The following is a 21,561-nucleotide window of genomic DNA, read 5'->3' as shown; positions in this document are numbered from 1 at the left end:
TTAAAAATCGATAATACTTATTCTAATTCATATACCCACACTCTGAAACTAACTGTAATAATAAAAATTAAAACTACATCAGGAACATGTAGTTCTACTTCAAATATCAGGGAATGTTAAATGGCAGGGAAGGACTAAGAAATTTGGAAGGTCTAGTTACACAAAAACCCACGGTACATGCTGCTCTAAAAATGTCAACCACTTCTTTTTAAAAGGAAAGGTCAATTTCAAGCCTCAGATAATGAAAGAAGAAAATTGTCAGGAATAAAGGAAACAGTAAGTGGAAAAAAATGACAAGATAATTTTATCTCTGGATTAAGACTTATTTTAATATACATAATGTATAGTACTTAATATAATTTATTAATGTCATTTTCTATAGGACACTGTAATTAATTCAGTGACATCAATATTGACCTCATACAGACAAAGGATGAAAGCTGGGTTTTCTTGCGTACCAAATACAAAACATGTGCTAAAGAGTTATCACACACAACAGTTATAAGAGATCAACTTTAAGGATGACTCAAGTTTACAGTAGTTGCTTCACACGGTTTTCCTTCAAGACTTGGATGTCACCCAGTGTTGCCGTGTTTGTGCAAATGCCATCTCTGGCCTGCCTGACTACCTCCTTTTGCCAGCCCCACTTTTGCCTGTTTTACTGCTGCCACTGCTAGATTTGCCAGATGATTTTGAAGAGAAGAGTCTTGTCATGAACTCAGAAACATCAGGCAATTCATGGTTGGAATTCAGCATATTCATTGACTGCTCCATCTCCTGTGGGAAGACAAAGCACAATGGTATGAAAGGCACAGGGACCCTTCAAGTCACTTAACAACTAACACTTCCATTAAGGAATGAGGAGAGAAACAGAACAAGTAAAATGTACTGCTTCTAAGCAATGATGTAATGTCAAATCCAACAGCATTTCAGAAACCACGTTTCATGTCTCCTTTATATCACTAAGCATTTCGACCCTTAGTAAATGTCCAATAAGTGTTGCCTGGGATTCGATTCAACTTATGCTTTTATAAAGGGCATTTTCTCTGATAACAGATATATGTGATTATACTCCTGCCACCTTATTTTGTTTTCTGATTAAAATGCTTTCTTATTGTTTTAACAAGTGTTTTCTTAAACTCATGCTTTTTCTAGCTGCATATAACCAGAATATCAATCTTTAACTACATAACAAGGTATCAGAAAAGTCTGGAAGATAACTGTAGTATTTCCAAGACTTGATTCCTAAGGGCCTTAGTAGTAAATCTATGAATACTGTATGACTTGGGTGACCTCAGTTACAGCATCTAAAGGAAGCAACATAAATGTTAAAATGTTACAGCCACAGGACCTAAGGATATGGCACTTTTGAGGTTTCTGTTCTCTCCCTTACTAAGCCAACTTTTGACAATATTAATGTAATGTCTGCTTCATTTGAATTTCATATGATATTCTAAAAGTGAACTTAAAATTGTATTAGTTCAAACAAAAAAATAGCAATACTCTATTATCTATCATTTAAAATTGAATTTTTTATTCAATTATCAGCTTGGGCTTTCTCCCCAAAGGTAGAATTTATACATGAGTTTTCAAGGAGAAAGTGCTTTTACAAATACAGCCAGGAAAAGAAACATTATAAACATAAATCAAATATGTTAACATGCCCTAGTAATCAAGGATTAAATGTATATAGTTAACATGCCCTAGTAATCAAGAATTAAATGTATATAGTCCTGAGTCCCTGCAAAAATATACCATCAACTCTATTTCTGAATCTGTTGAATTCTGAAGCTCTTGAATGAACAACTTTTTATACTGCTTACTATATGCAAAGCATTTTGTAAGAAATGAATTTTTAATCCAATGTGACTTCTATTGTTTCCATCTACTGATACTACAGAGTTAACTGGGTTAACAGACACAAGGATACAGGATGTACACTTTCTGACCAACACTGAAGCAAAGATGCCAAAAGTTAGCAATAGAACATTTTGAAATATCATAAAGCTTTCTTTTTTCACGAAGCTTTTTCTGCCATTCCAGCTTGGGATAAATGCCTTACCTTCTATAGAACTTAATCACGTAATACGTCAGCAAACATTTTTACTTATGTATATCTTATTTTTCCATTTAAAACACACACACACACACACACACACACACACACAAAATCCTCTGGTGGCAAGAAGAGTGCTTTATAAATCCAATCTATTTCCTACATTTAACTGGACTATGAGCTTGTTGACAACAGAGATGACATATAATCCATTTTTGTATCCCCTGTAACCAGAACCTAAAAATTGATTAATAAATGTTTATTCAGTGATGAATAAAGTGTAAATATATCAATATATTAAATGCAATAGAAGAACTTGGAATTCAGGAGATATTTGTTGATGGGTTTTGGGTAGAAGAATAGATAATTTTTTTTTTTAATTCTGAAATTTTATACAGAAGCCAATATTTAAAAGAGACAAGGTGGTGGCACTAAATTTGAAGCATCTTACTTGGCAACTCCTCTCCCCCTTGACAAACAGTATGGTACAGAGTTCCGAAAACCACTATTCTATTTTTCTCCCTTGGTCTATTCAAAATTTCTTTTGAGTGTCTGAACACATAAACTAAATGTATACTCTGAAGAGTACTGTAAAGTAAAGACAGATTATAAGAAGCTACCATTTTGCGAAATATTTGGATTAGGTATGTTATTTAACAAGTGAGGCACAAAGAGGCAAGTACTAAGCAGAATGTTTTAACTATATGAAGGGACTCAGGCTATTATCAGGCAGAATCAACTGAAGTTCTCTGGTCCAATGGAAACAATTAATTAAATACCAAGAACATAATACTGTATCAACACAACCTATAGATGAATTTGGCTTGGTAATTAGGATAAAGCTGAACAAACCCAAGCCATTCAGCCACAACAGATGGACCAGGCATCAGAACATGGTTCAATCATCTTACCCGCCTCATGTCAGGATCACTTGTATTGACCACTTTGGGCAGAAGCACAAATATCAATAATGGAAGAACCATCATCATAACCTGTGAAAGAAAAAAAATTCAGAAAATGTTTTTCCCACATAAATGTAGAATAAAATCTGCACTTAACAACCAATGATGGAATCAAATAGTGTAAATGGAAAAAAACTAGCAGCCACCACTTCAACTCCACTGAATGAGCCTTGCTGACACCAAGGTGCTCCTCAGTGTTTGACTGTTGCAATATAAGGGCCTTACCTATAAGTGTGTGGATTTATATAGACACCTCCGCTTCATATCTGTGCTACCTATCATTTTGCAGAGTTGAGAATTTTATCTAACACAAACAGTTTGCAAACAGAACTATTCATTCACTTTCTTCAGTCTGCTGCCTGGCATTGAGATTGGTGATCCTGATGGCCAGCTGGGCTCTCTTTCCAGATGACTTGTGGTTCTTGGAGAAAACACCGTATCCCTCCTCCACCCTCTAATGTACAATATACTACTAGGCAACTACTATAGCAGACAAGTTTTAAAAAATGACCTAGGAGCTTCTAGAACTGCATATGTTCCCACAGAATTTTAGAAATGAGAACATGGAAGACATTTCTCAATTAGCCTTGGAGTCTCATTGCTGATTTCACCTATCCACTCTACCCTCCTGCTTCTTTATGCCTAACTGCAGGTTCCAGATACTAATTTATTCCTCTCAAAGGACGTACAGACTGAAATATCCCTATTTGTGATCTGAATAGCTATTATCAAGAAATACGATCAACCCTTAGATAACTTTAAGATAATAAATCAACTTTCAGAGACAGCAAAGAAAAAAAAGTCAACTTGTTTCTAAATATGCTATTAGTATTTTATATTAGTGGATACCATAATATTGTTTCATGAAAATACCAAGTACTTAAATTACCACAGAATAACTTCTCTGTTCATTACACATTCAAAAAAAAGAGGGAAAAAACCTTACTTGTGCCATCAAGAGGGGCAATTTATTAAATGATGGCACATTCATCAGTGGACTAATATGCAGGTGGTAAGGATGAGATAGCCCCAGTGTGACTTACCACATACTCTTATTCTATTTGAATTTTAAACGTAAGTACTTATCTAATTTCTGATGCACATTTTCAATATCAAATCTACTGTGCCATTTTCACTACTATATTTTCCATTATATATTCCCAAAGCTACTATTTTCCTGAAATTCATAAACTATTCACAATAATCCTTTCATCCAACAATCTGACTCCAGCTTTCCTTTCACAGGGGTTAGAATTTTTTTCAACTGCCTGGAAGCAAATTAGAGATTAGTAAAGATACTTTATTGTAGCCTGATACATACCATTGGGTTCATCAGAAAGTCTGTCCAGCCCCAAGATTCCCTTTTAATAAAGTAAGAAGGTGGGCCTGAAGATTTCATTTGGAGAGGATAGGGCAGTCTGACCACTTCTGATGTTTTGATGTAATTCACATATCTCGCTCTGATAAAGCAACATGAAAAAAGCATCAGTAATCCTATTAAAAGCATTACTAGTTAAAAGAAATGCTTATATTAGCAATGCCTTATAATTACCTTTAGCTTTTTCCAAAATGCTTTGGCATCTAAACTTTTGATCTTGAAAATCTGATCAAAGTAACTTTATCGTATGTCTAAAATATTTAGCAAAATGTAGAGGAAGAACACTAGATTTGGAATCAAGAGACCTAGTTTCTAGCTATAGTTCTGCTACTATCTAGGCCTGTGGTCTTAAGTTCTTAACTCTTCTGGTTATATAAAAAGTTCTTCTGGAATTCTTCTAGCTCTAAAGCTCTTTGATTCTATTCAATAATAAATGAATTTTGTTATAAATACACAAAAATGCTGGATTTTTCTGATTGTCTGAGATATGCATTACTGGACACACCTAATTTTAAAGCGTATTTTGCAAGAAAAGCTTATGGTTTAAGAAAGTCCTGCAACAATGCCACAGGTAACATTACATTTTTACCAGACATGCCACTAATTTTAATCACCCATGTTCACACATATTGCAGTTTACTTTTTGAAAACTGCCTCCCCTATTTCTCTATAATTTCCTTCTGGAATTTCTATTAGACATACGTTAGACATTTCCATTCTTTACTCCACATCTTGTTAAACTCTCATTTTTACAATGTCCTTTTCTTTATCCGTATTGCTTTCTGGGTAATTTTTCTGATTTGTCTTCCAGCTCACCAAACCTCTGTTCAATTGCTTAGCACATCCATTGAGTTTTGTATTCCAAAGTGTATACTGATTGTAAAAGTTCAGTTTTATTCTTTTTTCAAATATCTATGGTCTATTTTGGTATTATCTTATGGCAAAAGTATTTCTTTTATTTGTTTAAAGCATTTTAAATATACTTTAAACCACTTTATAGCCTATGTTCAATAATTCTTCTATCTAGAGTTCTCAGAGGTCTGATTCATCTGCTGACTCCATGTACACTGTCTTCTTGGGTCTTTTATAAGTTAAGTAGGCTTTATTTATGCGTGGGCCGGGACAGAGAGTTATGCATTCGTCTCTACCAGGAGTCCAGGATTATGACCGGGGACCATCTTATTAATTGTTCAGACTGGAAGTTTCCGGATCATGCAGGAAGTAATAAATTCATACCCCAAATTTCAGTGAGGGTGTGACTATCAATTTTCAGCATAGATTTTTCCCTCCAAAAGCCAGGGCCAGGTTGGCAATCTGATCTTTTGGATTTCAGGCCAAGGATCAAAGAAGGAACCAGGTCTTAGATCTAATTATGACTCCAAGCATGCCCAAGGCTTGCCTCCCCTACACACTGCTAATAAAATCTAAGCCTTTTGGTAAGAGAATAACAAAAACCCCAGGTAGGAATGTAGTTTACAGTTTATCCTCTGGGAATTTCCCTTACTTTTTTGGGAGTTATACATTTAAAAGGAAATGCTTATCATGCTTTACCCAGCATTTCTAAAATTTTTCATTCTGACAAACGGTCAGAAATGGAAGTCCCACATATATTTGAAACTAACTTATCATGCACGCTTACAAAATACTGGTCAAGAATATTAGTATCTTACATGAATTCTTCTTTGTTCTCTACTCTGTCCCCTCCCGATTATTAAAATGATAAGGGTCTTGTTTTTTTTACCTATGCTTCAGGCATCCAAGCATCAGGAAAGAATCTGAGAATATGAACCCCACTGCCGCAAACAGTCCTTAAATACTAAAGCAGGAAGTTCTCTTTACCCAAGGTGAAAAAGCAAATAAAACTTCACATTTAGAAAAATATTTCTAACTGCTCACACTACTTTATTCAAAATTCAAAGTAAAAAAATAAATAAAAATAAATTATAGTTTTTAATCAATAAGTATCCCCTTTTAACAACTCTCATTCCCCCCTGTATTCAGGTTTTTTTGTTTTGTTTTGGCCAGGCCATGCGGCTTGTGGGATCTTAGTTCCCCGACCAGGGACTGAATCTAGGCCCACAGTAATGAAAGCGTGGAGTGCTAACCACTGAACCCCAGGGAACTCCCAGTATTTTCAGTATTTTAAAAAAACTTTTAAACCTATATAAAGTTCATATGGTAAATCTACAAAACCCCCTCATCTCCAAGCTTGCAATTCTAAAATATACAAAAAGTCACAAGTCCTTTACAGTTTAGATTTTAACATACTAGAGTTTTATATGTATATATATAAATACATATATTTAAAATTTTATGCCTCTAAAAAGACACAAGAAAGTCAATAGCTAATGTGGTTCAATTACTTTGAAACAATCCATTTATTACATCAAAAATATTTATAGACATATTTGCAAGGTATTACCTTTAATTCCAAGCTTCACCTTGCTCTGAATAGCCAAGAGAAATTCTGAGAAATATTAGAATCTGGACACAGTAGAATATTCTACGACAACAATTTAACTTCAGAAATAGAGGGGAAAGTAATTTGTTTCTAAAGAACGTATTTTCAGTGGCATCACAGTATTGGTTTCATAATAATACCAAGAATTTAAATTACCAAAGAATAACTATCTCTGCTTATTACACATCCTATAAGAGGAAAAAGAAAACTCTACCTATCCATCAACAGGAGATGACATCAATGGACTAACATGCAGCTGATATAAAGGATGAGGCAGCTCAATATATGACTCACTAGTTTAATTATAGCATATTTACACATTACACTTTAAAAACTTTCAATGACCAAAAAAAAGCAAAGGAAGGAAAGCATTTTGGAGTAAACGCTAACTCAAATATAAATATTATGGTACTAACCGAACATCTCTCTTATGTCAGCTCAATTTGGGGTCTCTACAAATCAACCGAAATATGCTAGGCACATAATGAAAAGATCAGTAGTAAAATACAGCTCCTCTAACCTCCAAATTATTTTTGCCTTTGCATGACCTATCCTTTATTACTACAATACAAAGTAATTTTGTGATAGCTCAAAGAAGAGACATTACCATTTAAAACTGTTTGGTATTTGTTAATTACACCTCAATAAAGCAAGAATGCAAGCAAGATAACTGCTTCCTATACTTCCTGGTCAGATTAGACCAAAGAGAGCACTACTGGCATGAGATTAATAACAAATAAATAAATTGGGGTTATCACAGCAGAAGGCTGAATCTGAACACTATGGACATCTACACAACTGATTCTAACTTCAAATAGGTTTGTGGTATTCAAGAATCAGAGCCTGAATTAGTCCAAAAACTCTTTTCGCCTCGGCTTCAAAGCATGTGTTCATCTACTTAGAAATTCTGAAACTTCTTCCTAGTCTGCCAGCCTCTAATACTGTATTTTTTTATTATGATCCTCACTTTGAAATAAACTCCATGATGTAATCTATTGTTTTCCAAAGAAATACTAAATTTCCATTGCACACTAAATGTTCTAGAAAGGAAAAAGTATAGAAATTTTTAGATCAACATACTATCAAATACGTACTAGGAGGTATTATCAAAATATCCCAGCGATGAGTATTTTCAACCTAGAAAAGTTAAATTATTTCCACCTTTAATAATCACATTTCACAGTGCTTTTGCTCCTATTTACCTCGTATAGAGGTAAGTAAACTTACCTCTTCTCTATATAATCATATGAGGAGCTTTAAAATAAATATTAAGCCAGAGCAGGAGAAAGTTCAACTGTACAATATTATATCAATGCTCAGATTAGAACAATATAAGAATGTTTTAAATGTTTTAAGGAATACCTGTAGTTTAAGTAAGAAACTTTTCAACCTTAATTATAAATTCTAAAAGGAATATATAATGAGGTACTCAGTAGCCTAGCCTTTGGTAAAAATTGAATCAGTTGTCCTCACCTCATTTTGCCTTTTGAAGTGATATCTACTCGGACAGGATCAAACCTGTAAGCTGGAGAAATAACTTCCACTACATAAGATCCAGAAGGTATATCATGAACCACAAAACTCCCATCTGTCCTGAAACAATGAAATTATCATATTTAGTCACTTCTGATCAACAGCTTATTCTTTTCTTATGTTTTAAATCATCTGTTAACTCCCAAACCAACACTCCCCCAAAATGACAGAGTAATTAGCAAAAAAAAAAACCACCTCAAACTGGCAAGAGTTGTCCCACATTTCAGCTTCCATAATTACACTGCATAGGTTCTGAAAATGCCCCAGACCATTCCACAGAGAACCCTGACACAGAAAGTACTTCTATTTCTTCTGTGGGATAGAGATGACAGGTGACAGGAGCACAGGTCCAATTCCAAAGCCATGTTTTCATTCAAGGGAATGAATAATATATGTCATTCCTACAATATCAAGGTTCCAATTTTGCCAATCCCCTCCAACAATTTCTTAATTAAAAATGGCTTTTTTTCCTAGTTTTAATTTACATTTTGTTTTCTTTCCTTTTTTACAGAAAAGGTAATTAAGCACTGTTTGTTCCATTTGTTATAAATAGTTCCCATCTACTTTGGTTACTTCTTTTTGGGTAGGTAGAAGTTCAAAATGTTTATGCAGTTAAAACCATCCACCTTAAAAAACAAACAAACAAAAAATCATCCACCTTTTCCTTACTGCTTTCTTCTAAACCTTCCAGACTTAGAAAAGCCACCCCATCAAGAACTGATAATTTCATGTTCACAGACCAAAATTAATTTGTTTTGCTAATGAAAAACTGCCATTCTGGGGAAAAAGAAGTTTCTGTTTCAGACCAAATGGTTCTAAAAGGATTGACTTTATCAGAGAACTGCCAGTCTCATAATAATGTCAAAATAATACTCCTTAAATCACTAGGCTCTTTCACAATTAAAGGAATAATTGATTCTGTCACATCCACAATATTTTCTAAAAAGTAAGAGGAAAAAGTTCCTTACTACTTCAAAGTACACACTAAACTGAAACAAAATCGAAATGTAAACAACAAGTTAACTTATTCCTGGGCTGGATGTCTTCTTTTTCCCCTTCAGATCATTCTCCACCCTTCTCTCCCCACAGCAGGAAGGGAAGAAAATGAACTTAGTATACATCCTGCCCCTCCAATTCCTTCCTCTTTTCCAGGTTTCAGTAACCTTTACTTCCCCGCCTCCCTTCAGGCTTAGAGGTGACAATAGCCTTGAGGTTGTAAAGTCTGGAGTACTGCATAATCTGGTTGTTTCCCTACACCATAACTACTCTGGTTAACCCTTTCATTAAACTTTTCCTTGAATTATTCTAACTATTCAATTTCTTGATGGGATGGGACTCTAACTGAATGAATTTCAAAACATTTTTCTAGGTCCAGAAAAAAGAGAATTAATTCCTGTGCAACACAAATAATAGCAGAACTAACGGCGTAAAGAAAAAGCAAATATATTTTTCATCCTAAGGTAAATATTTTACTTTAAAAGATAACATAGACATTTTATAATGAAATTTTAAAACTTGGTTTTTAAAATGTACTCTACAATACATAAACCTTGTTGGACCCTGATTTGAAAAAACAATCACATAAGAGTATTTCTGAGATAAGTGGCGAAACATAAAAATGGACTGGGTATTAGATGATATTATGGCATTATTATTTATTTTGTCAAATCGATAATGGTACTGTGGGGTTTTTTTAGGCCCTTATCTTTCAGAGACACATAATAGTGTTTTTACAGGTGAAATTATGTTTAAGATCATATTTAAATATTCCAGAAAAAAATTAATGAGGTACAGAGGAGATATGAAACCAAACAGTAAACTGTGATGGGTTCCTAAGCTATTCTGTTTATTTTAGTGTATGTCTGTAATTTTCCATAATAAAAAGTTCAAAAAATTATAGTACATAATCTTACATACAGTACATAATGCATAGCACATAATTTCAAAAAACTGAAAACTACCTAAATGCTCCCAAACAGAGGACTAGATAAATAAATTATGGTTTACATACACAGTGATGAGAGCAAGAAGTGGCATGGGGAGTCCTCAGTTGAAACTCCCCTGATCTCCATGTAGCCAAGTCCCAAGCTAGCTCCAATAAGCATAAACACAGTCAAAACTGCATGCTAGTTATGCATTACAGGTACAAGACAAATTACCTATCCCTCTTCCAAAAAGGCTGCCACCATAAGCTTCTCATACTCATTCTCAATTAACCTTTCTACATACAAATAAAAGAACATGAAATGGTATCAGAAGCTGCTCACAAAATATTAAATGAAAAAAGCAGGTTACAAAGCACTGTATATTGCATATTACTATTAAAAACATAGGTCATATGATTCCAAAAAAGATACAATAAAATGTTAAGGCTCGTTTATATTTTCTTCAATAAACATATCACATATATAACTTTCAAATAAAAATAATATATGTTTATTTTAAAAAACTGTATACTGCAATAGAAAAATAGAGAGGTCAAATGGTTACTTATGGCTAATTTGCTAAAGCTCAGTGCGAGTTTTACTACTAAAAGATCATTTATTAGGGTAAAACTTAAAAAATGCCCCAATGCCATATTTTTAATAATTAACAGTACTTTAAAAATGATCTTAAGCTTCTTGTCATTATTTATTAACCTGATGTTGAAATTCTCATTCAAAGGCACCTAGGTAGAATTAAATGTCCACACTTAAATTGTCTGCTTTTCAGATACCACTTGCAGATATACAAACCCATCAGAGAAACACTTCATCAAATATTTTCAGATCAAAGTTTCACTTTCCAAGCAGCAACTTAAAAATTTAAAGCATCATATTTGTGACTAGACATCTCATAAGCAGGTTCCTGCGGAACTAGAGTGCTAATAAATCCTCCACGTCATTTAATATAGGCTCAAATTCTATTTCTACTAATAGCTAGAAAGGACAGAAGGGCGTAAGCACTGTAGAGTCTCACATAAATGACAACAGTGATGTTGCAAATCCCTCGATGAATTCAAGTGTAAAAAAGAACAACAATCCCACCTCCAGGCAAAAAAGGTGCTTTGATGAGGGACTTCAGGGCCTATTAATTTTAGAAGCAGCAACATTAGCCTCCGACTGTGTCATCACTAGAAACCCTGTGGGCTTTGAGAATTCCCACTTGCTTAGCATCTTTCTACACAACATGAAGCTACCAAAAGACTGAAATGAACGCAAATAGCGGCCAGATTTTAGGGACACCAGATGAGATGCAAAGGAAAGAATTCAGCAAAAGACAAATAAAGGGTCCACCTGTCCCCAGGGCCCAGTAGTGGTCGTCCCCATCCGGGGCTAAAATGGAGTTGAAGACAACTGACTCCACTGCTCCGGCCCTGGGACGAGCAGCTGCCATCCTCATTTCTGAGGTTCGGGACCGGGAAGAGGAATGCGTCAGACTGCCTCGCCAGGTGCCCCCTGGCACAGACCGCTAGCGGCGCCCGCCCCTTCACCCTCCGACAGCGACGTCCTCAGGTCTTGACACTCAGCTCCCCTAGGGCAAATTCCCTTCCGACTTTCGCGCTGCCCTCAGGATGCTCACTTCAGAAAGCCGACGTGCTCTTCTCCGTCTACCAGCACTCGGGCCGCCGAGATCCAGTCCTGGGGCTTCACCCCCGGAACAACCGCACGCCCCTCAATCTTGAAGCGATCTCCAATGCCGACCCCACTCCCTCCTGACCCCTCGGAGGCAGCCCCAGACACCTCCGAGCTCTGGGCATCCCTTGCTAGCAGCAGGAGAAGGACGGAAAAGAAGCCCCACAGATCGGCCGCCATGACAGCAGCTCTCGGCGGTAAGGCCGGGAAGCCCGGAAGCCCTCGGTCTCTCGCCGCCGCCGCCGCCGGCTGATGTCGTCATCCCTGTGCGCCGGTTTCGGGCGTCCGCCGTGGCTTCAAATCCGAGCGCCGCAGTCTTAGCCAATCCACTTGCCAGGCGGAAGTGTTGCGGCTCTCGACGCGGCAGTGCACAAAGGAAAAGTGAAGTGTGTGTTGCTTTGGCCGCCGGGGGCGCTGAGGACCTCACGCGAGTAAAAGGTGATTAGAACTGAGAGGGACGAGGATCTTAAGTAGCGTTTGCAAATGAGGCTCCGACTTCAGAATAGACAAGTCCAGAAGAGAGCGTTTTTAAAAAGCGTCTAGAGATTCCCCAAGATGTGTAAGATGAAAAGTCTCCAGTTTGCGTGTTTAAAGGAGATACTATCTGCATAGAAAAATAGCTGGAAAAATAGGTAAACTGTTTACTAAGGGTTGCGTCTGGTGAAAAGGGAAAGAGTCGGAGGATGTTTATCTGCATTAATTTATTTACATTACACTGTTCGTCCAGTTTTGAATGCTTTACTGTGATAGCAAATGAGTGGAGAGAACCTGCCAATTTTGATCATGGGGGCTAAGCCAAGATTTCAGAGATCATCTGGTCCCATCCTTTTATTTCTTGATGATAGAAAGGAAAGTGCCTTGCCCAGGGTTTCTGTTGGTCTTAGGCATTGCCACTCATAGAGTTAGCCTCCCAGAGAAGAGTAACAAAAATTGAAAAAAGAGATACAAGAGACAAGGATCTGAACCCCTGGCGGAGGGTAGTGATGTAACCCCATACCTATGTTCTGAGCGTCAGCAACTGCTGTTTAGGAGTGCTTTCCCTGAGTCTTCTGAAGATGGCCATTTCTTCGCATTTAATCTTTGGAAGGATCAGGGATGCTCTAAGAAGAGGATGTGCTACAACCCTCCTCACCAACACCAACAGTCAAAACGATGCTAAATTATAATATTAAATTTCACTTTTCTAAAATGATACAAAATTTACAAATATATAGAAGTAAAAATAGCTTCATCCCAATTTTTTTTTCATTTTCTTTCACATATTTTTGCTGGTGTCTAAGGCACATGTTCAGTTTGACTAATAGGTAATCAGTGTTGGTCTTAATACCTCAGGTAGAAGTTGGGGAGTTTACTTTTTATGTGAGGCAAATGGCGATAGAGGACCAGCATCACACAGCAACTGAACCCTCTGCATCCTTATTTCTGCCTTTTTTTTCTGCCTCTACCTTATTGTCACTCTAATACTAAAGTATCCAATGATTTGACCTCTCAATTGCCAGGCTTATGCCTCCCCGAAGGCGTTAGATGGAGGAAAGAAGCCTAAGTAATGTTTTCAGGTGGTGTGAAATTCTGTTATTTCTGGTGTTTTCCAGGTAAACCACAGGAATTGCATAGATATTCAACTCCAAATTATACAAGAGTTATTTCATAAAGTAGCTCTTGGACTCATGCCTTATAAAAGAAACTGTAATGATAATGAAATACTTTAGAAAGATTTTGTACTGGACTTGCTCTGTTTGCCCAGTCAGATCCACTTTCTACCCTTCTCTCTGCTTTGTGCCCTGGAAGGCTGGACCTTGAAGGATTGCAGAAAACTTGGTTTCTTTGCCTTCTGAGTGCTTCCAGTTGGGTTCAGCCAACAGGAAGTATGAGTAGGACACCCTTTTAGTTTCCCTTACCAATGCCCATACTTCCAAGAAAGTTTAATGAAGGGATAATTTACAGTCACCACTTAAGTCTTCCATCTATTTCCTCAAAGATCCTAACCCATGTGGATTTCAAGAAGACCTACTTATCTTAATTATGGAAAATGTTGTTAAAGTGACTGGTGATCAGTTTATCATTCAGGATTTTTGCTTTCTCTCTCTTCCTTTTTTGCAGCCTGGTACTTGGCTTCTTCATATCATGGCCACAAGGAGGTGAGCAAGGATAGGGACAGAGATGACACTGAAGAACCATACAAGGAATTTTTATAAATGTTGAATTATACTAATAGAGGTTGACTCTGGGTTTTACAGGTAATCTTTTTCAAAGAGTTATGTTTCTGATTTTTTGAAATTTTTTATGATTATAAATATATTTTAAACATATAAATTATTAAAATATAAAGCTATTTTTAAAAATAAAAGAAGCTAAAATTGCTAAATAATATATCTATATATAATAGAATTTACTTTGAACTCTTAAAATTTGAGTCAGCCAAAAAACAGTTGCCATCCTTATGTAGAGTTTTGATGATCCCTTAAAGTGGCATCTTTGGTGATGATTTTGATCTTTTTCCCCCCGTCTAAGTGTTCTGCTTGTCAGCATCGCTCAGTGTCACGGTGCTTTTCAAACTATTCGTCACACTTTGGCTGTCATAGTAGGTTATAAGGTGTGACTACAAAGTAATGAGGATCAAACCCTTAGCTACTTTGCTTATATTTAAGTAAATGGGTTTATTTTTAAAATAGAGTAATACTAGCTGAATGCTTGGGAAACTTTAGCTGTGCTAATCCCCAAATACCCTGCTACTTACTTTAAGTGATTTCTGCCCCTTGAGTTTTCAGACCTCATTTACTTCAAGTAGATTAGCTAATCTTTTTCACTCAAGTAAGCTGGAACCAGTTCCCTTAATATTTAAAAATTCCTATCATCCACTGGGACCTGAAGTTTGGCTTTCTAAAGTTCCCTATGGAAGTCCTCTGAAATGGACTAAGATGGAATTCAAGAGGCAACTAACTTGCCTTAATGTCCTACAAAAATAAATTAGCATAGAAAGATTTCACATTTTTGTTTTACTCTAAATTCTCATCCCTTCCACCAAATTCTGTGAAAAAGTAGGTAAAATAAAGTAGGGAAGTGTGAAGATATGATAAACAACTTATAAACATGAGGAGAAAACAATCATCTTTGATATTAAGCAGAGAGGCAAAAATGTAAACATCCTGTGATGTTCTAGCAAAAATGTTTTGTAAATGCCAAAATATATATATTGTTAGTGTATTTGAGCAATGGTGAAAAAGAAGCCAAAGTGTTAGAATAAAGGACTTATGTAACACTTACTGCCCTCTGTGCTTTTGGGCTTTTCCAGCCTGGTGGATCCAGTTTCCTACTGGCTTGTGGCTGCAGTATAGGAATGTTCAATGCACCACAGGAACCAAGGCTAAAGGATTGGCTCCAAGACCAGTCATGGTACCTGAGAAGTAACAGGAGTTGAACTCTAGGCTTACACAAGGCATCCCAAGCCCTCCTTGTGCCTTGCCTGTGTTGTCTGCCTCACATGCCAGCCATTACAAAGCATTAGCCCTCTATTTACATCTGTGCATAATAAGTCTGAAAGCTGGATAATCTTCATGCCTTGAGTCTTACTGCCTGTTTTTAAAAAAAATAATTGTGGTAAAATAAAAATAACATAGAGGTTACCACCTTAACCGTTTTTAAGTGTACAATTCAGTAGTGTTAAGTCTATTATTTACATTGCTGTGAACCAATCTCCAGAACTTTTTCAACTTGCAAAACTGAAACTCTATACCCATTAAACAACTCCCCATTTGTCTCTGCTCCAAACCCCTGGGAACCACCATTGTACCTTCAGTTTCTATGAATTTGACTACTCTAGATAACTCATGTGAGTGAAATCATACAGTGTGTCATTTGTGACTGGATTATTTTACTGGTATAATGTCCTCAAGGTTCAACCTTATTGTAGTATGTCATAATTTTCTTCCTTTTTAAGACTGAATAACATTCCATTGTATTTATCTACTACATTTCTTTTTAATCCATCTGTTGATGGACTTTTGGGTTGCTTCCACCTTTTGGCTATTGTAAATAATGGCGCCATGAACGTGAGTGTACAAATATCTATTCAAGTCCCTGCTTTCACTTCTTCAGAGTATATACCTAGAAGTGGGATTGCTGGATTATATGGTAATTCTGTGTTTAATTTTTTGAATAAGCACAATACTGTTTTCCCTACCAGCCACATCATTTTACATTCCCATTAGCAATGCACAAAAGTTCCATTTTACATTCCCATTTGCATCCACCACACCATGTATTTTCTGTTTTGTTGTCGTTGTTTTAAATAGCCATTCTAATGCGTGAGAAGAAATATCTCAGTTTTTTTTTTTTTTGACTTATTTTATTTATTTATTATTTTTGGCTGTGTTTGGTCTTCGTTGCTGTGCATGGGCTTTCTCTAGTTGTGGTAAGTGGGGGCTACTCTTCTCAGTGCAATGGCTTCTCTTGTTGCGGAGCACAGGCTCTAGATGGCAGGCTGCAGTAGCTGCAGCACATGGGCTCAGTAGTTGTGGCTTGCGAGCTCTAGAGCGCAGACTTAGTAGTTGTGGCACACGACTTAGTTGCTCTGCAGCATGTGGGATCTTCCCGGACCAGGGCTTGAACTCATGTCCACTGCATTGGCAGGCAGATTCTTAACTACTGCACCACCAGGGAAGTCCCTCCTCACTGTGGTTTTGATTTGACTAGTGCTATGGTCTGAATGTTAATGTCACCTCAAAATTCATATGTTGAAATCCTAACTCCCAAAGATGATGGTATTAGGAGATGGGGCCTTTGGGAGTGATTTGGCCATGAGGATGGAGCCCTCATGAATGGGATTAGTGTACTTAGATACTCCACAGAGATCTCTAGTCCTTTCCACCATGTGAAGACTCAATGAGAAGATGGCCAGCTATGAACCAGGAAGCAGGACTGCATCAGAGCAAGACCATGCTGGTGCCTTGATCTTGGACTAACCAGTCTCCAGACCTGTGAGAAAGAAATTTTTGTTGTTTATAAGCTACCCAGTCTGTGCAACTTTGTTATAGTGGGACTAAGACAACTAGCAATGTTTAGTATCTTTTCAAGCACTTATAGCCATCTGCATATATTCTTTGGAGAAATGTCTCTTCAAATCCCTTGCCCATTTTTCAAGAGACTTGTTTTTTGTTGTTGAGTTGTAGGAGTTTTTCATTTTTCTGGATGTTAACTCATCAGATATATGATTTACAAATATTTTCTCCCATTCCATGGGTTGCCTTTTCATTCTGTTGATAGTGTCCTTTGATGTATTACAAGTGATTTTAATTTTGATGTAGTCTGATTTGTTTATTTTTACTTTGGTGTTATATCTAAGAAACTATTGCCTAATCCAATATCATGAAGATTTTCCCCTGTGTTTTCTTCTAAGAGTTTTATAGTTTTCTTACTGTCTTTTTTGACCACCTTTTCTACATTTGTTGGACAATTTCTCTGCTTCTTGTAAGATCTGAACTACTCATTTTTGATGGGTAGATTTGTTGATTAAGGATTTTTTAAACTCAGTTGTATTACTTTTGGAGAAATCCTTCCTATTAGAATGCAGAATATTTCCTGGGTATGGATTCTTCTAAAACTGACAGTGCTTCTCAGTTTTCCCATGCATACCTATCACCTGAGGATTTGTAAAATGCACATTCTGATTAGCAAGTCCTGGGTAGGGCCTAAGGTTCAGCATTTCTAACAAATTTCTTTATGCTGCTAGTCTATGGACTACACTTTGAGTAGGAAGGTGTGGGGGAGAGCTGTGATCATCAAAGTATGGCCTCTGTTCATGGGTGAACTATGAAGATCCTCCAATTCAGATGATGAAATACAAGTTCTTTCTTTTTTTTTAAAATATAAATTTATTTATTTATTTATTTTATTGGCTGTGTTGGGTCTTTTTTGCTGTGCACAGGCTTTCTTCTTTTTTTTAGTTGCGGTGAGTGGGGGCTACTCTTCGTTGTGGTGCGTGGCCTCCTCATTGCTGCGGCTTCTCTTGTTTCAGAGCACAGGCTCTAGGTGTGTGGGCTTCAGTAGTTGCAGCACATGGGCTTAATAGTTGTGATTCGCAGGCTCAATAGTTGTGGTGCACGGGCTTAGTTGCTCCGCGGCATGTGGGATCTTCCTGGAGTAGGGCTCGAACCCGTGTCCCCTGCATTGGCAGGCGGATTCTCAACCACTGTGCCACCTAGGAAGCCCCAAGTTCTTTCTTTAATTCTTATCATGTGACAAGCAGCTCCACAGAATTTCATATAGTATTAATTGCTATATTCTGTGAGTTATTAAGAGCCATTAAAATGTGGATCCATGAGCAACATTAGCAGAGTATTAGAGTTTACAACAGAGCCTTATCATGACTTTAGGGAGCCCTAGGCACTCTTGCCTTTGTAGACCCCTTTCTCCATAAAAAATTTTTTTAATTCTATTCTATGACTGAATTGGTGTATATATAAAGACAAATACAATCCAGGCAGATTCATTATTGTATATTCATTATTGTTTTATTTATTTTCTCCTATTTTAAGAGAAATTAAGACATTTGTGGGCTCTTAAAAGTATCCTGGGCCCTAGGCACTGTGCCTACTGTGCCTAATACATGAATTGGCCTTGATTTACCAAAGATTCTAAATTAGAATTCCATGAGGAAGACTGGCAGCCATACAATACTTGGTAGGTTGTTGAGCTCCCACAATTAATGAGCAGAGGCAAATAATTAGAATTCCTACAGCTTTCAGACTGGATGCTGTCTGAAATACTACACTAGCAGTGCTGTGAGTTGGTCATAATTTTCAATTGCTGCTCTTCCTACTTTTTGCTTATAAATTACTGTTAGTACACTTTATCTGTTAATTTGTGTGGGAATTAACCCTAGAAGATTAATGATATAAATCGACATATTTTTGCCTATAATTTTTCAAAAATCAGACTTTAAGATAAGATACATATTATTATTGTTCATATGTCGTTCAGTCCCTTTTGGCTAAACAGGTATATAGTTTCCCACGGTGTAATTTTTGGTTGTCAGAGCTTGTCTATAAGTTCATATTCTTCCCTTATAAAATAAATCCATGATAGAAGGACAAAAGTCTGGACCCATCAGGGGAGATAGAGGAGGATGCTGGCCTCTCACTCTGGCCCCAGGAAAAGGATATTGGAGAAGGGACTGTCTCTTGGACACAGCTAAACTTTACCATAAATTGTAATTGAACTGTGGATTTTCTGTGCTAGTATATGCTAATATAGAGTGTTATTTCCATCTGTGATTAGTGTATTAAAGTTTCTTTCACCCTGGCCAGTCTACCTGAATGATCATAGTAGTAACTAACATTTGTCTTGCTTATCTTCTAAAATATGGACCTTATACCCAAGACTACCTACAGCAAGGAAGTCCTAGGCAAATGTCTCTTCCCAACACTAACCTGTTATCTTAGCTTCTGCCTGTATCTGACTCTCATTGAATCCAGAACATGAAAAGTTAACATTGGTGGCAACTGCACCACTGGTTAGTGACGCATTTGTTATTTTTCTCTTGGGCTCCAGATTCAGTTCTGGTCTGTGGGAAAGGATGGTGAAAAGGAAATGTATATCTCAAAGAAGGAATGTTAGAACCAGAACTTCTTGGGCAGTGAGGACCTGAATGTTCTTTTCCTTTTGAGCTTCAAAGGAACAAATGAATCACAGGAATTTGATGTACAGTATATTTCTCATTTAGAAGAGACCTATTAACAACTACCAGGTTTTTAGAAGGTTCTAAACAACTCACAAAGTAAAAACATGTTAAACTTTAAATCTGACTTTTACATCTAATATATCCATGCTAATGACAACATAAAATGGAACACTTAGACGGCTTTAACAAAATGTAAGATCACATTCCTTTTCCCATCATATGGGCCTGCATATTTAAATACCCCCAGTACAAGCTACTATATATAAAATAAATAACCAACAAGGACCTACTGTATAGCACAGGGAACTACACTCGATATTTTATAATAACCTATAAGGGAAAACAATCTTAAAGATTATATGTATGTGTGTATATATGTATATGTATGTGTGTATATGTGTGTGTGATTCAGTTTGCTGAATACAAACTGAATTTACATTTAACGCTAACACACATTTACAATGTTGTGTTAGTTTTGCTGTATACCTAAAACCAACAGAACATTGTAAATCAACTATACTTCAATAAATAAATAAATACCCATATATAGAATTACTAAAGTTTATTTTTTTAAAAAACAATATGAATCAATGAATGTAGCCTAAGTCCTATAATTCTAAGCGCATCTGTACAGAAAATAGTGTGACAGATGCTGACGTGGCCATGGAACAAACAGAGTCTCAGAGAGGCATCCTGTGAACTTTCAGAAAATAGCAGTCGGGGAGCTACTTTCTTGACTAAAGGTTTTGGCTGATTTTATTTGAGTAAGATGTTCTGTTAAGGGGGTTAGAACTAGGACCAATGTATGGAAGCTCTAGAGAAATCTATTTTAGCTCATTATAGGGAAGAACTTTCTAAGTCAGACAGAACAGACTGTTCCCAGGAAGAGCCAGCTATCTAGCAGAAATAGGCCACTTAGCCACTTGGTGGAGATACTGTAAAGGAGAATTCAAGTAACATATGGCTGTACATGAGAACTTTAATCTTGGGATTTTGTGATTCTTTATTTGGAGTCTGAACAGTTGTTGTTTTAAACTGCTTAAGATTCTATTAACAGTGGTTACAGGAAATATCTTTCACATACCAAGTGAAAAAGATTCAACACATAACAAAACAGTGCTAGTTATTATCACTAATAAACGATCAGGAAAAAAGAAAACAGGAAAAAAGAAGAATGAGATGACAATCAGTTCCATATTAGGATAGGTCATAACACAGACATTGCCAGTTAACAATTATTATCTGAATTTAGACAGGGTGATGGTTTGGAACTCATGAGTTATAATTTAGCCATTCCCGAACTACTGTGAGGCCCTAAGTAAATCTACAGACTTGAGAATTATCATTCCTAAAAAAACCTTCCCACGTTCACAGACCTCAGTGATTTTCAAACTTCTGTGTGTGTCAGAATCACTTGGGAAGCTTGTTAAACATCAGATGCTTGGTCCCCACCCATGGAGATTCTGACTCAGTGGGTCCGTAAGGGTTAAAAATGCACACACAGGCTTTGGAGTCAAATGCACACTGTTAATTACGAACAGTGAGACCTTGGTAGAGTGGCTTCACTTTGCTGAGTCTCAATTTCTTCATGTGGAAAAAACAGGGATTAGAGTACTTGTCTCACAGGGTTGTTATAAGGATTAAATGAGATAATGGAAGTGAGACATTTATCACAGATAATAAATGGAAGTACTGTTGTTATTCTGGTGACTAATCCTAGATGATTTCAGTGTGACCTTGCTGTGATTAATGCAGGATAAGAAATAGAATCAATTTAATGAGCTTTCTGTGACAGTATATTTGTTCCAGGGGAGGGTGAAACATACATGTGTTTCCATTATACACAGTACAATCAAATGTTCTATTTTAGAGTAATTTT

General features: G+C 36.6%; 1 protein-coding gene and 1 long non-coding RNA gene across 3 annotated transcripts; one reads left to right on the top strand and one right to left on the bottom strand.

Moving 5' to 3' along the window:
- Nucleotides 1–309: 309 nt before the first annotated feature.
- On the bottom strand, nucleotides 310–12,259 carry EMC7 (ER membrane protein complex subunit 7). 2 transcript variants are annotated; one of them, XM_057723717.1, is made up of 5 exons: nucleotides 11,952–12,259; nucleotides 8,331–8,450; nucleotides 4,340–4,478; nucleotides 2,968–3,048; nucleotides 310–777 (listed from the first exon to the last, which is right to left on the bottom strand). In XM_057723717.1, exons 1-5 carry the CDS (start codon nucleotides 12,182–12,184, stop codon nucleotides 625–627), a joined length of 726 nt encoding a protein of 241 aa, XP_057579700.1. In that variant the 5' UTR covers nucleotides 12,185–12,259; the 3' UTR covers nucleotides 310–624. The 2 variants fall into 2 exon arrangements, with proteins under 2 accessions (XP_057579700.1, XP_057579701.1); XM_057723718.1 differs by lacking the exon at nucleotides 8,331–8,450 and having other exon boundaries at nucleotides 11,952–12,256.
- A 93-nt stretch (nucleotides 12,260–12,352) lies between these two features.
- LOC130844998 (uncharacterized) lies at nucleotides 12,353–15,574 on the top strand. The gene is made up of 3 exons (XR_009051302.1): nucleotides 12,353–12,442; nucleotides 14,105–14,241; nucleotides 15,297–15,574. It is a non-coding gene; the product is annotated as an uncharacterized LOC130844998 (long non-coding RNA).
- Nucleotides 15,575–21,561: the final 5,987 nt, after the last annotated feature.

This window comes from Hippopotamus amphibius, chromosome 2 (genome assembly GCF_030028045.1).
Source record: "Hippopotamus amphibius kiboko isolate mHipAmp2 chromosome 2, mHipAmp2.hap2, whole genome shotgun sequence".
NCBI classification, from domain to species: domain Eukaryota; kingdom Metazoa; phylum Chordata; class Mammalia; order Artiodactyla; family Hippopotamidae; genus Hippopotamus; species Hippopotamus amphibius.
This window is presented reverse-complemented; position numbering and strand designations above follow the sequence as displayed.

Coding starts and splice junctions, on each gene's coding strand:
- EMC7 (XM_057723717.1), bottom strand. CDS start 12,184: ATGGCGGCCGATCTGTGGGGCTTCTTTTCCGTCCTTCTCCTGCTGCTA. Junction 4,479..8,330: donor ACTTCAAAAGGCAAAATGAG/GTGAGGACAACT, acceptor TTGCTTTATCAG/AGCGAGATATGTGAATTACA. Junction 3,049..4,339: donor ACTTTCTGATGAACCCAATG/GTATGTATCAGG, acceptor TTTCTTTCACAG/GTTATGATGATGGTTCTTCC.